The following is a 15260-nucleotide window of genomic DNA, read 5'->3' as shown; positions in this document are numbered from 1 at the left end:
GCTCTATCTTCCTAGAAGTCTGCTTAGCATTTACACAAAGCCCTCAATGTTAAACAGTGTCACATACATTATCTTTCCTATAACTCTTACAATAGTCTTGTAAAGTAGACCATACTGCAGATATGAGGCTGAGAAAAAGTGGCTTTTAATTTATTTACACACTACCTTTCTTCCCACATCACAAGAAGACAAGATTCTCTGGAAAAGCCAATAATGCTAGAAAAAGGGGAAGGCAGTAGGAAAAGAGGAAGACCTAAAACGAGATGGCTGGACTCAATAATAGAAGCCACAGCCTCCAGTTTGCAGGATCTAAGCAAGTCTGTTAATGACAGGACATTTTGGAGGTCTTTCATTCATAGGGTCACCATAGATCGGAGGCAACTTGACAGCATCTCTCACTCACTCACACACACACACACACACACTCACACACACACACACACACTCACACACTCTTCCCAATGGGAACCCAAGCAGCTCACATTGTTCTCCTCTCATTTTACCCTCACAACAACCCCATGAGATAAGTTAGGGTGAGAGGGTGTGACTGGCCCAAGATCACACAGCGAGCCTCCACAGCAGAGTGGTGCTTTGAATCTGGGTTAAGGTCCTTCATGGCCTGGGGCCCTCATATCCATTGGCCTGCATCTCCAATTATACTCCCAGGTAAGCTATAGTAAGCTACAATTTTAAGGATTGCTTGGATATTTTAAGTTTATATTGTTGCCAAATAATTATGCTTTTAGGACTGATCAGTTTTATAAGTAAATTTTTAAAGGTGGTAATTTGCTGAAATATGTACCTTTTAAATATTTATTTTAAAATGGCGTATGTCTCACTGATGTGCAATCATGTAATTTTGAATTGATTTCAAGAATGTGACGGCCTCTGGCTAATACACTTTGTTGTTGTTGTACTCCCATGCACCAACTGCACTCTTCATGCACCCTCCTCCTTATAACCCCAACCTCCAGTTGGTTTATTAGGCAACAGCCAGAAGCAGGGAATTCTCTGTTGTCAGGCCTGTCCTATGAGAAGGGTACCTTCATTACTTACTTTTCAGCAAGCATGCAAGAGCATTTTATTTCAGAGAGCTTCTTATGGAGAATGACATATTGCTGGGAAAGCCTGGCTGTAATGTTTGTCAAAGCAGGTTGCTTCTGTTTTTACTGCAACTTATTTGTTGCTTGCGTGAGCTGCTTTGAGTCTTAGGAGAAAGGTAAATATGAGTGTTTTATCAACCAATCCTGGCTTCAAATCTGCATCTAACAAGTGTTTATCATGCACATATCTTACATTTGTATGCGTATACAGATATTATTTTACAGGCATGCAGAGCATGACACAGGGGTTTGCTAAGGCCCCAGATATACCAGGAGTGAGAGCAACGTGGGAGAAAGGATAGCTTAAGACCTTATGGACCAGAGTAGTGATTTACTTGCCTAATGTGTGAGAAGGTATTTAAGGCTCCGAGAGAAACAATACGGCCACTTACCTGCTACCGTGACCACTAATTCCCTTGGAAGACCGAAAATCCTGTTGTCCATATCGAACTGGATGTGCACAAAGGTAGCCACGTCATGGTGAACTAAGACCTGAGAATTAGCAGTACTGTGTGAGAATACTTTACATGCATCATCACGAGGGGGGAGGCGTGGGAAGAGGACAACACTAGGCAGCAACACAGTCTTTAGCAGCAAACAAAATATTGGAAAGCAAGTACTAGCTTTCAAATTATGGGTTAAACCGAGTTCACGTGTAAGAAGAGGAAAGTGGGAGAAAATTCTGCAATTAAAAAGGAACTGTGGTTTAGGTCAATAGTCTGAACTGCAAGCTTAATCGTCAGCTATCTGTTCTAATCACTAAAAGCCCTCCTTATCCCATGTACTCTTGCTGGCTGGAAAACAAAAGAAGTCTTATATGAAGAGTGTTGTTAAGATTGCCAACTGCAGGTTGGCAAATTCCTGGAGATCTGGAGGTGGTGCCGGGGGAGGGAGCTCACCAGGGATGAGACACCAGAGAGTTTGTCCTCTGAAACTGTCATTTCTTGCAGGGGAACTGATCTCTGTAGTCTGGTGATTAACTGCAATTCAGGGAGAACTCCAGGCCCCACCTTGAGGCTGATAACCCTAAATGTCGCAAGATCCTCAAAAGAGCCTTTCTGGATCAGATCAGTGATGCATTTAGTCCCATCATTCCCTACAATGGCCAGGAACCCCACATACAGGAGCACACAGGTCAAGTATGCTACCACTAAACACAAGAGGTCCCATTTAGTCAGAAACAGGGTGAATAGCCATACATGGGCATCCTTCATGAATGAGCCACCTTGGATTAAGCAGGAAAGGTAGGATATAAAGATTTTAAACAAACATTTGTCTAATCCCTTCAGACTCAAATGGGTAGACTCTAGATCAATGTACTTAATTACATTTTGCCATCATTTCAAATAAGTTGGAAAAACAAATTCTCTACCAAGCAGATTTTAGCTAGGAGCCCACGAACATCATTTGAAGTTAGAAATGTACATTCAACCTCAAACTCAAAAGCCATCTTAGTTGCAAGGCTAGAACTGGAAACATTAGAAATGGGTTCTGCTGCTTTAGCAAGTTCTGTTGATAAATGAAGAGTATGAACACAAGAGAAACATATTTCCATGCAAAACTGCGCTCCTCCACACACATCATTCCCTGCAACCAGGCAAACTAATTCAGCTCTTTACAGAATTTCTTTTGCACATCCCAGTCACTGAACTGAAGCTCCCCTTGCCATTTCCAACTTCCAAGTTCCTTTCTCAACCAAGAGTGCAGAGTCCCCGATTCGGTTTCGCTTTCTCAGCTATGCCGGACGCTCCTCTCGGCAAGTCCGGGAGGAAACGACCGGGCACCCTGACCGGGCGGCTGATCTGCAAGGATTAGCCCCCAGGACTCCCAGTTAGGGAGGAAGGGTCCGGGACACTGCGGGAAGAACCTCCCGGAATCAATGCGGGGGGGGGGGAATTGCCCGTTTGTCCCTATGGAGGCCGGCAGACGTGCGCGGCGCCGGGCAACGAGAAACGGCAAATAAAAGAAACAGGCGGAAGCCTGTAAACAAGCGAATCCCTTCTGTTCTACAAGCATTTGTGAAGGAGAGGTTGATCTGAAGAAGACTCGCTCTTCCCCTTCGGTGAGTTCCAGGATCTGGCTGGTGCCCCCCCCCCCCAAAAAATGGCAGCAAAGAAGCAAAGTCCCGCTCTCGATAAGTCAATCTCAGCTACCTTACAGAAGGGAGAGTCGCTCGAAGAGTTGGTGCGCAGGGCGGTGGTGGAAGCCATAAAACCCTTTGTTGACAAGCTGAACGAAACTGATCAAAGGGTGGGCTCAATTGAAAGCGAAGTGAAAACCATTAAGGAAGTAGCGGGGGGGGGGCAGAGAAGTCTGCTCTGGAAAGTACGTCACTTGTGAAGGCTACGAAAAAAGAGCTGAAGTTGGTGGAGAACCAGCTGATCGGGCTACAGGTGGAACGAATGCAGACAACTTTGCGTCTCCAAAATGTGAAAGAGGAGGAAAATGAGGATCTGTGGGATTTGGTCTCGGAACTACTGGCGACACCCGCGAGGACAACTAAAGAAGAGGTTAAAAGCGCCATTTTGGAGGTCCGTCGGGCTTCTTCAAAATATGCAACAAAGCGACAGTTGCCTCGCGAGATCATTATTGACTTTTCATTTTAAAAGATTCGGGACACTATCCTATATAACTCATACAATGCGGATTTGGACTTTATGGGTCTTAAAGTCAAGATTTTAAAGGATGTTCCATTTCTAGTCCGGAAAAGACGTTTTAAGTACAAAAAGTTCGCAGCTCTTCTGAGGGACCATGGAATAAAGTATAAATGGTTACTTCCGGAAGGAATATGGTTTAGACATAAAGATCAAGCCTATAAGATACTATCAGAAGATCAACTAAAGGATTTTGAGGATAAAAACCCGGAATTCCAGTGTACCAAGAACGAAGAAAAGGAGAAGCCTGAGGGGGGGGGGGGGGAGGAGAGCACCGCAGCTGCGGTTGCACAGAGAGAATTGCGTCCGGGACCCAGAAGGGGGAGGAAAGTTTAATTAGAATTTGAAATGTGTAATCTGTATGATTAACCACCCCATCATCATTTTATTGAGCTATTTTTTTCTATTATGGCAGTATGAAAGGAAAACATTGAAGTGTAGTGTTGAATGTAGTTTATCCTTCCCTTTATGTCCCCTTTTCCCCGCCCCTTCCCTTTCCTTGTGATAGTCTTGTGTAGTGTTATTGTAGTGTTGTGTAGTATAAAAAAAAAAAATAATAAGAGTGCAGAGTCCCCTTCCTTCTACCAACGCCAGCTTCAGCTGCTCTCTAGCCCCCAGGCTAGTCAGCTGGTTTCCATGATATGGCCTCAGGCTCCCAATCCTTAACAATTCTTTCTTCTGTGGAGAGCCATTACTTTGTTTTATTCTAAAAGCAACCATGCCAGTTTATTCTGTTGCATTTCTCCCCATTTTCTCTCACACCCTGAGCCAGAGGAGCTCAATATTTTTTCTTGGAGAACACCTGTCTCCCATACCTGAATATGCTGCTGCTGATAGCCATCAGCTTTGGCATGAAGGTTATGGAAGCCAGGAACCAGCAACACATGGAAATAGCCACCTTCCTTGGTGGAGACTTTCACCCGTTCATTCAGCACAATTTCAACTTTAGGAACTGGCCTTCCGTGCCTGTCTCGCACCAGCCCGTAGATTCCCTTATGAACCTAAAATCAAAAAAGTAGCCAGTGAGTAGCATCCCTGCCAACAGCACCGTATATGTACAAGGTGCACCACAGAGAAAGATGTGCAAGAACTCAGCAAGACTCCAGAGAGTGGACCCTGATATTACCCCAAGGACTCAGGACTTATCACAATTCGGTTGGGTGGATGCTGCCTCTCACAAAACCTGGGAAGTATGATGGGTTGCAAGAAAGGAATTTGCCCAGGACAACCAGTGAGCCATAGAAGCAAGCAGGAATTTGAGCTGGAGACGGCCTCAATCCAAATCCAAAAGCTTATCCCACCATCTCCCCCTGTCTAGGTCCTTGCACAAAAACAATTACAACTCACTTGACTTCTGCTCCATTCTGGGCCATTCCAAACTAAAGCCTGAATATATTCTGTCCAGTTGTCTCTCACCAAAACTCACCTCAACAAGCATGGCAAGGAGAGATTTCTTGTTCTCTGCCCACAGAGTAGGGAGCTGTCCTGCCCCTGGGAAGTAACAGCAGCCAGTGTACACCGTGATCTCTGGGCAATGCCCATATGAAACACTGAAATCCTGAAAAGCCGAACAGAAGGATTTGCAGGAGGAAACAGACAGCAAAAGAGCCACACACACAAAATGTACCAAAAAAGGATTAACTGGAAAATGTCCAGTTGTAGAAGCACAAGATCCAAATAACTGTTCTGAAATACCTTCATGCTGCCCAAGTGACTGTGCCACTCTGCTCCAAGCATCACTCCCCCTGGAATGTTCTCATCTGCAAAGATAATGAGAATTAGAAGCCCTCCATAAGCAGCAAGCCAGCCCCAAAATGGCCCTTAATAATGCAAGTACATACCAGACTTGTTTGCACAGCTGGACTGGCCAAGGTACATTGTGGGATGGTTGTTTGCGTACAGAGATGCCAAATGTCTCAGTGTTTCTTTGTTCTCAACTGGAAAGAAAAGAAAGTCAGCAAGAGAATTAAGGAAAGTAGGGCCACCAAAGTGTACATTCCAGCCTACTCATGCAGACAGCAAACGTCAGCTGCCCTGACTTCTCTGCACTATGCCACAAGAAGCCAACTGGCTTCAGCTTGCCAGCCCACAACCAATCTGAAAGGCAAGCCAGTCTAAACAAACCATTTGGAAAGTAGTCCGAGGAAGACACAAACCATACCTGTCTGCACTGGCTTGTCATAGGGGTATGTAACAAGCAGGGACCCTCCGTCCAAGGCAACAGAGAGGCTGAAGTCTTTCTTCAGTATCAGGTTCTCGATGACGGCCTTGGTCTCTGGTTCTCGCACACTAGATTGCTGGGAGGAATTACCTAACAAAAGAACAGAGGTGGCAGTTCTTAAGAGACTGACAGAGGCCCAACCAATTCAGGCCTGCCTCAGGGATGTGCGTGTTAAGCCAAGTCCAGGCCAGTCCTTTGATATGTTAATTCTGCAGGGTCACTGTCACGGTATATAAACACCTCACAGCCAAACCACAACAAGATGCAGCCATCAGTCAGATGTTAATGCAAGTATTCTCTTCACGCAAAAACAATTAGTAAAGCAAGAGGTCAACAGTGACTCCCTGCATCAAAAGAGAACCTCCCTCCCCCAGGAAGGCGGAAAAGATTTGGTTTTGCTTTACTTGTGAAATCAGCGTCCAGATCTTTGCCGTGTGCATTGGTTTGCCCTATCTTCGATGTGCAGTCTCTCTCCTGAGCAATCTCACGCCCATCTGGGTTCAGGGATGGCACTATCACAATTCTTGTTTTGTCAATCAGCTGGAAACATACACAGAGCTGGTAAGACAAAAAGTACCTTGGCCAAGCAAACAGATGCCCCCCCACCTCTACTTCTGCACCACATGTGAACACAGAAGGTGAAGAGGCCAAGTTTTTTTCTCACACTATCAGGAGGAGTCCAAGATCTGGGGAGGGAGGCTAAAAAACAATGGGGCACTTTCGCATGGGGCATGCCTGTCCTTCATAAAATGCTCTTCGAAGCTGTCAATGTGGTTGGTTGCCAGAGTTTAATTTGGTAAGAAAGGAGGACTGTTGCATTTGAGTGATCTAGTAGACGTCTTTCTTCTATGAGGTATTTAAAAGTATCAGGATATGGCCATGCTTTTATGTCTGGTGATTTGTCAGAAGCCCCCCTCCTCTCCTAGTAGCAGAGACTGACAGCTATGGCTCAGCATCTTTTGTGCTCAGCATCTCTTTGGATTGCACCAGAAACTATCAATTTCTGGCATTTCATTTTAAGCAACACCCTAGACTGCACTAAGACTGAAATTGTGATATTGTTACGTATCTCAGGATGCTGTTGGGCAAGCTAGCACATCTACCTTTGGTTTTTTTAAAAATTAAATTTTGCATATAAATAACAAAAGTTTAAATCAGGAAGAAAAATACTATAAGGTAAATGATAAGCATAACAATTAAGTCAAATAACTATATATGCCACATATTTTGAAATTAGCCATTAAATGCCCTCCTACCTTTGTGATGGCCAGACTCTTTTTGTAGTTCATGCATAAGAATTCTGCGAGGGCCAGAAGCAGCTCTGTGCCAACCGGAGCATTGCCATGGAGGCCAGCAACAAAACGGATCTTTGGTTCCTCTGGTTCAGATTGGTTGGGTTTGTTGGAGATTTCCAGGGACCAGATCTGACGAAACTCAACACTCTGGCCCAAACTGCCAAGACAGAGGAGACAGAGGAGCATTGGCATTTTAATAGAAGTGGGAGATTCACAGTGCCATGCTAAGCAAAGTAACATCCTTTCAAGTCCATTGAAATCCAAGGGTTGAGAAAGGTCTAGTTCTGCTTAATATTAGTCTTGTTAACTTCACATCTACAATGCTGTGAAAGCGAGTAAAAGTGAGCTTCCAGTAATGCCCAGGCATCAATTTGCACAGCAGGATCTGGTCTGGGATTAGATTATTTAGCTGAAGTAGTATACAATGACAGCTCGGTGTTAAGGATAACCCTCATTCACCCAATCAAAAACCCAACTGTATCTACTTGCTTGTTTCTACGCATACTTTCCCAAATTCTTGAATCAATGTTCTAAAGAAAACACAGTAGGCAGGACCTTTTCCTACATTACCAGGATAAGATTTTTGCTTCTCATAACATTTTAAAGAACTTTGCCAGGACTAAATACAGTTTAAGCCCACAGCAACAAACTCAGCTGTGCATATGCCACAATTCTACTATCATATAGAATGTAATACTCAGTGCAGAATTCTGTTTTCCTAGAAACTATTTGATTTGAAAAAGAGCTCTTGCAATTGCAAAGATAAATTTCACAGTGCACAGGGGTGGCTGAATAGCACTGGGGGAGGGGTGTGCAGCAGTGTCCTGCATAACCTTTCTCCACAAAAGCAAAAGAAGCTATATATAAATGAGAGAAATCATTCCTATTGGTATACCGGCCTCAGGATCTGCATTCCCTAATGCAGTTTCTTAACATTTTTTAAAAAAAAACACTTAGAGCACATAGTCCCAGCAACACGGATATCTCAAGCTAAAGAACTTCCGGTGCTTCTTTTCAGAACCACAAATAAAGATGATTGCTGTGTTTTTCCTCCCTGAGAACACAGAACAGGAGCATCATTTACCTAGTGAGATTTGTGATCAGAGGGTAATTCAGGTTCAGGCCTCGAAGGAACATGGACAGATCCTTGTAGGGTCGATACCGATAAGGCAGGACATCTGCCATGGAAGTCAGCAAGAGGTGTTCCAGCCCATTCTCAGCTGAGAGGTTTTTGATCAGCATCTCAAACTCCTTGGTAACTGGGTCGCTGGCATCTGCCATGTTAATGTCAGGCACTTTCCCTTCCTCCATTTTGGAATCTTTCCGCGTCAAAGTGAAGTTGACCTGAACCGCAGATTTCTCAACTACTTCCACAATCTTTGTTTCTGAGTTATACCTTTTTTTTAAAAAAGAAAAAAGTTTTTTTAAGCAATGTTCTGGCCACCTTCTGATATTAACATGTCAACATTGGCTATATGCTGCTATGGAGAAGAATTATTCCATCATCATTCATTCAGTGATAATGATAACTGGTAGCTTAGAGTTTCAGCTAGAAAACCAGGACATTTCTGGCTCAAATCTCGCCTGCATCACAGATGCACTAGCTTCAGATCTCCATCAGGAATATGGGGTTGATAATGGACAACAATGGCCAATGTTACAGGGCTGATGTAAAGATCACTTCATGCAAACACATACACACACACCCACTCCACTTTTAGGAACCATTAGGGGGTATCTATGCCAAGCAGCAGTAGACATACAATAAGCTGCTTAGTCAGTGCACAGAATGCTGGATCTTTGAAAGCTGGGATTAAGCCCCATCTCTGCCACCCATCCTTTGGCCCAGCCAGCCTCCATCTGTAATAGAATAGCAGTGATACTGCACAGGATTGTTTCTGCTAATGAAGGCTGTGGAAGAATTTGACAATCTGAAGTATTATCTAAAGCATAATAGTACTGCAAGATACTGACACATACAACTTAGGGCACCTGCATTCTTTGGGGAACTAACTGTATTGGAGTCTTCAGCATTGTCCTGATTTATGGGAACATTTCTGAAAATCAAACACCTAAGAGGGTATGGTATTAGCAGCATCTTCGCTCTTTCTTGCTTTGTTTCCTGTCTCAGTTACTGATGTTGCTCATAAGCCTGCTGACAAGAATGAGCTGAAGCACTGACTGATGCATATTTCAAAGGTGGAAATAGCAAGCAAGCTGTGTGCAAAGATGTTAAGGACAGCATGAGAGCAAGTGAAGACAAGTATTGTCATGTGACCAGCAGATGGTGCTACAGGTTGAAATTCAACTACTACCAAGCAAGGCCACAGAGCAATAGCAATATTTTAACTGCTTGGTCTGAAACGTCCCTGAATCTGCTGAACAAGTCTCGGAGTGCTGTATGGTCAATGCTGTATGGTCCTGAAGAATCTGCTTAATTTGTACACCACAGGCTCAAGCTGAGTTTCATTCAATAACTTCTTCTTCAAAAGAGACCGTTTCCTTACAGTTGCTTACAACGGCTCACGTTCCTCTCATACAAAGAAAGCATTCAACTATGCAGTTCCTGATGCCCTAACAGACCTATATTACATGAATATTCTGAATCACAGGCAGGTTTTAAGCTGTGAACCTGTGACAGCTAGGAATGGAACTTCCACATTTGAGACAGAGTGCTCCAAAACACTAGCTGCTACAGTAGGGCTGCCTCCCATCATGTCCTGCTTGTGAACTTCCAACCACATCAGGCTGGCAACTGAAAACTAGCCCAGATGGACCTTTCTCCGCCTGATCCAGAAAGGCAGCTCACGATATCTTAACCTACAGCAGTTTTTAAAGGAGAATTGCCCCAGCAGTAACAAAGATTGGAACGCATAAGGTACAGCAAGAAGCACAGAAAAAGTCTCCATGGCATCTTTTATTAAACCAACCCTTGCCCGAAGAAGCATGCATGCTTTCCAGAACACTTCTCTAACTGGAACAGAAAGCATTTATTTCCTATCATATAATATGACTTCTTTTTTGCTGTTAAACCAATCATGACAAGAAACATTTCTGAAGGGCAGCAGCCTCAAGTTAAGCACCTAAAACAGGGTTTCCTACTGGAAACGTCCTTAGGTTTTCTAAAAACAGACTAAGGTGTGAGAAGACAAACAAGCTCCGCATCAAAAAGGATGAGGTTCTTCACTACGCCTGGACGTAATATAAACTGTTAACAGGAGGAGCCCTGCCCTTCTCTCTGTCAACTCACACCAGCAAAAGATCATACAGTTTTGCACTTGAACACTCACCCTCGGGCAGACACAGTGATCTTGTAAGTCCCATGAGCCAACAGGCGCCAATAGTCTCCACCCATATATGTGGAGACAGGGTGATTAATGTTGGCAACGTCGATGGTTGCATTTAAGATGCCCTGTCCATCTGTGGCATCCAACACAAACCCTTTGACACCTCGGTGAACCTAGGTGACAAGACGAGAGAGGAAGTGTGAGATTCTGCAAGCGGGTTCAGCACAGTCATGCTTTTTGTCTGATCACACATGCAAGGCAGAGCCTGTTCCTCAATCCAAAACCTATCAGGAAGAAGGGAAGAGTGTGGTGGATACTCCGGTCAATGGAGCGGCCTTCTGAAGAAGATGCTTTTCTGCCCCAGCTAGATAGAAACAGCCAAACACAGTCAAGGAGACATGGCTATAGCAAGGACCTGTAGGCTTCCTAGCCAATATGAGACCTTGGAAGGTTCTGAAGAGGGAGAAGCTGTTCACAGCAGCACTGAGGACTATCCCTTATCCTCAGGGGAGTAACAGGCTACCTTACCTGCTTGATGAATTGCAGCAGAGATCTACGATTCTGCTCCCAGTACTTGGGCAACTCCTCAGCCTTGGGGTATTTGACACAGCCCAGCTCAATGGTCAATTCAAAGCAATTTGTGTTTAAATAATTCCAGTCCTGCATTCCACCTGAAACAAAAGCATCAGAAGAGCCATCAGAAACAGCTGCTCAACAACAACAACAGGTTTTGAGGCATTTGACACATGAGAAACTGAAACTTCAAGTCCCTAAGACTTCTGCAACTCTAGTTCCAAAATATTTGCCTTAAGTCCCTGAAATAAAACACTGTCTTAAGGACAAATCGAACTTCTTAGGTAAAGAAGTCACAGCATGGATTTCAAATAGCTGCAAAGACACAAACAGGCCTGTGTTCTCTTTAAAATATTTATTATATCACATCTGTCTCTTTCTGTAAACACAAGCAAAGCAACAAACAAACTCACAACATTATATAAAAGCAAAGCAGGGAATGAGTGGCAAGAAAGGGGAAAGTGAGTCTGAGGCAGGGAAAAGGAAAGCTGGGGGGAAATTAAGTGATAAGTTTCCCACATTAAGCTGTGCAAGGAAAGTCAGAAGTCGCAATCTGCCATACACCCAGCCAATTCCCTTAGGCCAGCATAACCCAGTTCCCTTAAGCTAAAATGTAAGATTAACTCCAGCCACATCTGGACTTTGGTTGTTAAATGGGGAAGCTCTGGAGAACGCAACTATGCACAAGCTCCCTAGATTTTTGACATCTCCTATTCCCACACACCTTTGGTAGGCAAATATGGTTCTGCAGATTGCAGAACGTAGACCCCCCTCCCTTCCAACTCTTGTGCCTTCTTACCTGGAACGTTATACCAGTGAGCTCCATTAGTGATGCCATGAGGGAAGTATTCATCAGGATACATTTCTGCACACGGGTGACCCTGGAACATCTGTACATTTTCCTGAAAAAGAGACAGATGACCACCTGTGAAACAGGGGCTTCCTGGAATGATGCCATTGCCAGCTGTCACCGGAAGCGGCCATCCTTATATCAACTACTTTCTCTTACCTCATCTTCCCATAACTAACATTCCAGCCATGATTGCACACATAACCGAATAATCAATGCTTAAAGACAGCAAAGTGCACGGCTGTTTTGACTACTATGAAATTATTTGCTGTACATTTTTACTAGAACTCCTCCAAGGAGAACGTGCAACAACGTGCATCCTCACAAAAGTCTCTCCCTAGTGTTCTTTGCTCCAGAGATCCAACAGAGGACTCAAGGAGACACCACACTCAATGAGAACCTTTACCTTGGCATAAGAAAGAGCAATTTCTTGAAACAGGGCATCGTCAGGAGATTTACTGTATGTGGCAATTCCATGTTGGTCATCATCGTAGGGGTAATTAACCACCAGAGAGCCTGCAAAATAAAATAAAAGATTCGCCTTGAGGGCTTTATCTTCAGAGGAACAGTTAATCCTAGCACTGAAGAAAACCCTTTTGCCAACATTTCTATTTTTCTAGAGCCAAAAATTAGCCACCAAACAAAACAAAGTAAGCACAGGTGACAAATGAACTTTGAAACAGCAGTCAGTCCACCTGCTGGAATGCTTCTTCTCTAAAAGAAGCAAGTAGGAACCTGCATTTAAATAACTTTCCCTTAAAAGCAAGAGGGAAAATATTTACTTTATTTATAGCTCACTTTTCTGCGGGGACCCAAAGTAATTCATGTTATTCTCTTTTCCTTCCTTTTATTCCAACAATCCTGTGGGGAGAATTAGGCTGAGCGTGTATGACTAGGCATGTACAATTCAGTTTGGAATTTGGATTGAAATACTGAATTTTGGCTGATTCAGGGGAATCCAGCTATTCTGAATCAAAATCCTGAATCAGATTTGGCATTCTGGATTTTTTTAACCTAATTAATTCAGTAAATTTGGCCATTGTTTCCTAAGAGAAAACCAATCTGGAGGCTATCCTGTGGTCTGAGGGAGTTATTTTTCAACCAAACTTCACCAAATTAGGAAGCAACTGACTCCTAATTGTCCTCTAAAGACTCCTCAGATTTCATGAAGATTGGACCCTGGGAGCCAATTTTATGGGCCCTGAAAGAAGGTCCCCCCACTCTCCATTATTCCCTATGGGGAAAATTATCTGGGGACTATCCGGGGGACTGGAGATGGCATTTTTGGAGCAAACTCCACCAAATCTGCAGGGGACCTACTCCTGACTGTCTTCTAAAGACCCCCAAGTTTTAAGAAGATTGGACTCCAGCAACCAATTCTGTGGGCCCCAAGGTGGCCGCCCCCAGCCACTCCATTGTTTCCTATGGGAAAAAAGTAAAAGCTGACCCCCACAGCAGAAACACACTGGGGTAAAGGCTGCCATTGCCCAGGCGTACTCCCTAATGCAAGATGAGGTAATTCCCGAGGAAGTCCAGCAGAACCAAAGTGAAGCAAGGGAACCGACATCATACCAGAGAATCACGTCCATTCCACCCAACCCCAAACCAAATTTGCTCTATATTACTGAGGTAGAGAATCAATTCAGTAATCAGGGATTACTATTTTTTTCTCTTATTTGGTATTCCTAAACTAGATTTACCAATTTTTTTTTGGACCCCTCTATGTATGAATGGCCCAAAGTCAGCAGGAAGCCTCCATGGTAGAGTGGAGATTTCACTGAAGACTATTTTATAATTGCCTCTGGTCAGCAGACTCAGCTGGTTAAATGCTACCATAAGGAATTCTTCTTTGAGACCGAGTTCACATCATGAACAACCCTTGCACTCAGGCAGCTGAAAGGCAATAACTGGGTAACACAGTGTTGCAAATTTGCCAAAACAGAAGTCTCATTATATCCCTCCAGGATTTTTATCTTTATAAGGACTTTCAGAAAGCCTTAAAAACAGAGAATACAATTAAGAAAATACAATTAGTTTACAGGATGTTTTATTACACTATTACAGAATGCCCTCATAGACTTCCATCTATTTAACATTCTCTTGCAGTGAATCCTGGTGTTAGAATCTGGAAAATGTTTCCAAATTCAGTCTCTCTCTACTGCACCTTATTCAAGCTTGCCTTTAGGGCACAGCACAAAGATTCCTGTGCAATTCAGCCTCTACAACAGAGGCTCTACAGGTTTTCAATTCCGGTTGATCTTCATTCTCTTACCTCCATGCAAGTTTGCAGACAGCACAAAAGGATAAGCCTTCAGCCAGTTCATGACAGCCATTGTTTCTGGCTGCGGAGGGTCTGAAATCTGGAAGAACTGATCTGGAAAATTCCTATTCAGGTCATAATTATTGCTGTTATTTCTGCCAACAGTTCCCTCTCTGTCTCCTGAGAAATGAAACACAACTTGTTAAGTTGACATTTACTTTGTTTCATGGTAACACAAGCACCCCAGAATAACTCGCACTCCCAGGGAACTGGAAAAAATGGTATGCATTACTGTCAATATATTCCCTATCCCATGTGTCCTCTGCTCAAAAGATACAGGAGCCATTAAGAGGAAAATTCTTAACTGGTTTTTCAAAACTATGCTAGCATGCGTTCTAAGTTTTATAGAAGACCCTTGCGCAAGCAACTGCCTAGCTTCCATCCTCACTCCCGAAATGTACCTTGGGATTAATCCTTCACCAGAAAAACAGGATTTGAGGTGCAGTCTAATAAACGAAAGAACTGCTCATTAAACATAGCTTCTTAGGCCAGCAAGACCTAACTGGTTGCAAACTTCAGCCCATACCCATGCCTGTATTTTAGGGAAGTCTACTGTAGCAAGTCTACCTCTAACAGGTACCTCCACTTCTAGAGTTGAGTACACATTTAGCTACCTAGTTATTAACTCCCCGAAGAGTTTGTAAGCAGTGATACCTTCTTGAGATTTCTCATAGCCATCAGGGTTCATGGAGGGCATGATGTGGATTCGAGTCCTTTGAACCAAGTCTGTCACTTCAGGATCAGTTCCATAGTTCTTGCAAAGGTACTCAATGAGATTGAGAAGCAGCTCTCGGCCCACCACCTCATTGCCATGCATGTTCCCAATGTACTTGAATTCTGGCTCACCTGGAAAGGGAACATAAGAACCCTCTCAGCACTGCAAGATCAGACCAGAGGACCATCAGCGCCAGCAATCTGTTTCTCACCTTGATCAGCCACTTTTCATTTTATTTAGAA

General features: G+C 43.7%; 1 protein-coding gene across 1 annotated transcript in view; it reads right to left on the bottom strand.

Annotated features, from left to right (window-relative positions):
- The window catches only part of CPD (carboxypeptidase D), a 35024-nt gene that overhangs the window by 4384 nt on the left and 15380 nt on the right, over positions 1-15260 (bottom strand). Inside the window, exons 6-20 of the mRNA XM_055001466.1 lie at positions 14958-15149; positions 14256-14423; positions 12390-12499; positions 11933-12035; positions 11089-11231; positions 10564-10733; positions 8358-8669; positions 7235-7430; positions 6383-6518; positions 5919-6068; positions 5599-5694; positions 5453-5517; positions 5184-5315; positions 4573-4758; positions 1496-1595 (exon numbers count right to left, since the gene is read on the bottom strand). Of these exons, the coding sequence (XP_054857441.1) occupies positions 1496-1595; positions 4573-4758; positions 5184-5315; positions 5453-5517; positions 5599-5694; positions 5919-6068; positions 6383-6518; positions 7235-7430; positions 8358-8669; positions 10564-10733; positions 11089-11231; positions 11933-12035; positions 12390-12499; positions 14256-14423; positions 14958-15149 (2259 nt within the window). The remainder of the gene's footprint in view (positions 1-1495; positions 1596-4572; positions 4759-5183; positions 5316-5452; positions 5518-5598; positions 5695-5918; positions 6069-6382; positions 6519-7234; positions 7431-8357; positions 8670-10563; positions 10734-11088; positions 11232-11932; positions 12036-12389; positions 12500-14255; positions 14424-14957; positions 15150-15260) is intronic.

The sequence above is a fragment of the Eublepharis macularius genome, chromosome 17 (genome assembly GCF_028583425.1).
Source record: "Eublepharis macularius isolate TG4126 chromosome 17, MPM_Emac_v1.0, whole genome shotgun sequence".
NCBI classification, from domain to species: domain Eukaryota; kingdom Metazoa; phylum Chordata; class Lepidosauria; order Squamata; family Eublepharidae; genus Eublepharis; species Eublepharis macularius.
Note: the sequence above shows the minus strand (reverse complement) of the source record. Positions and strands in the feature narration are given on the sequence as shown.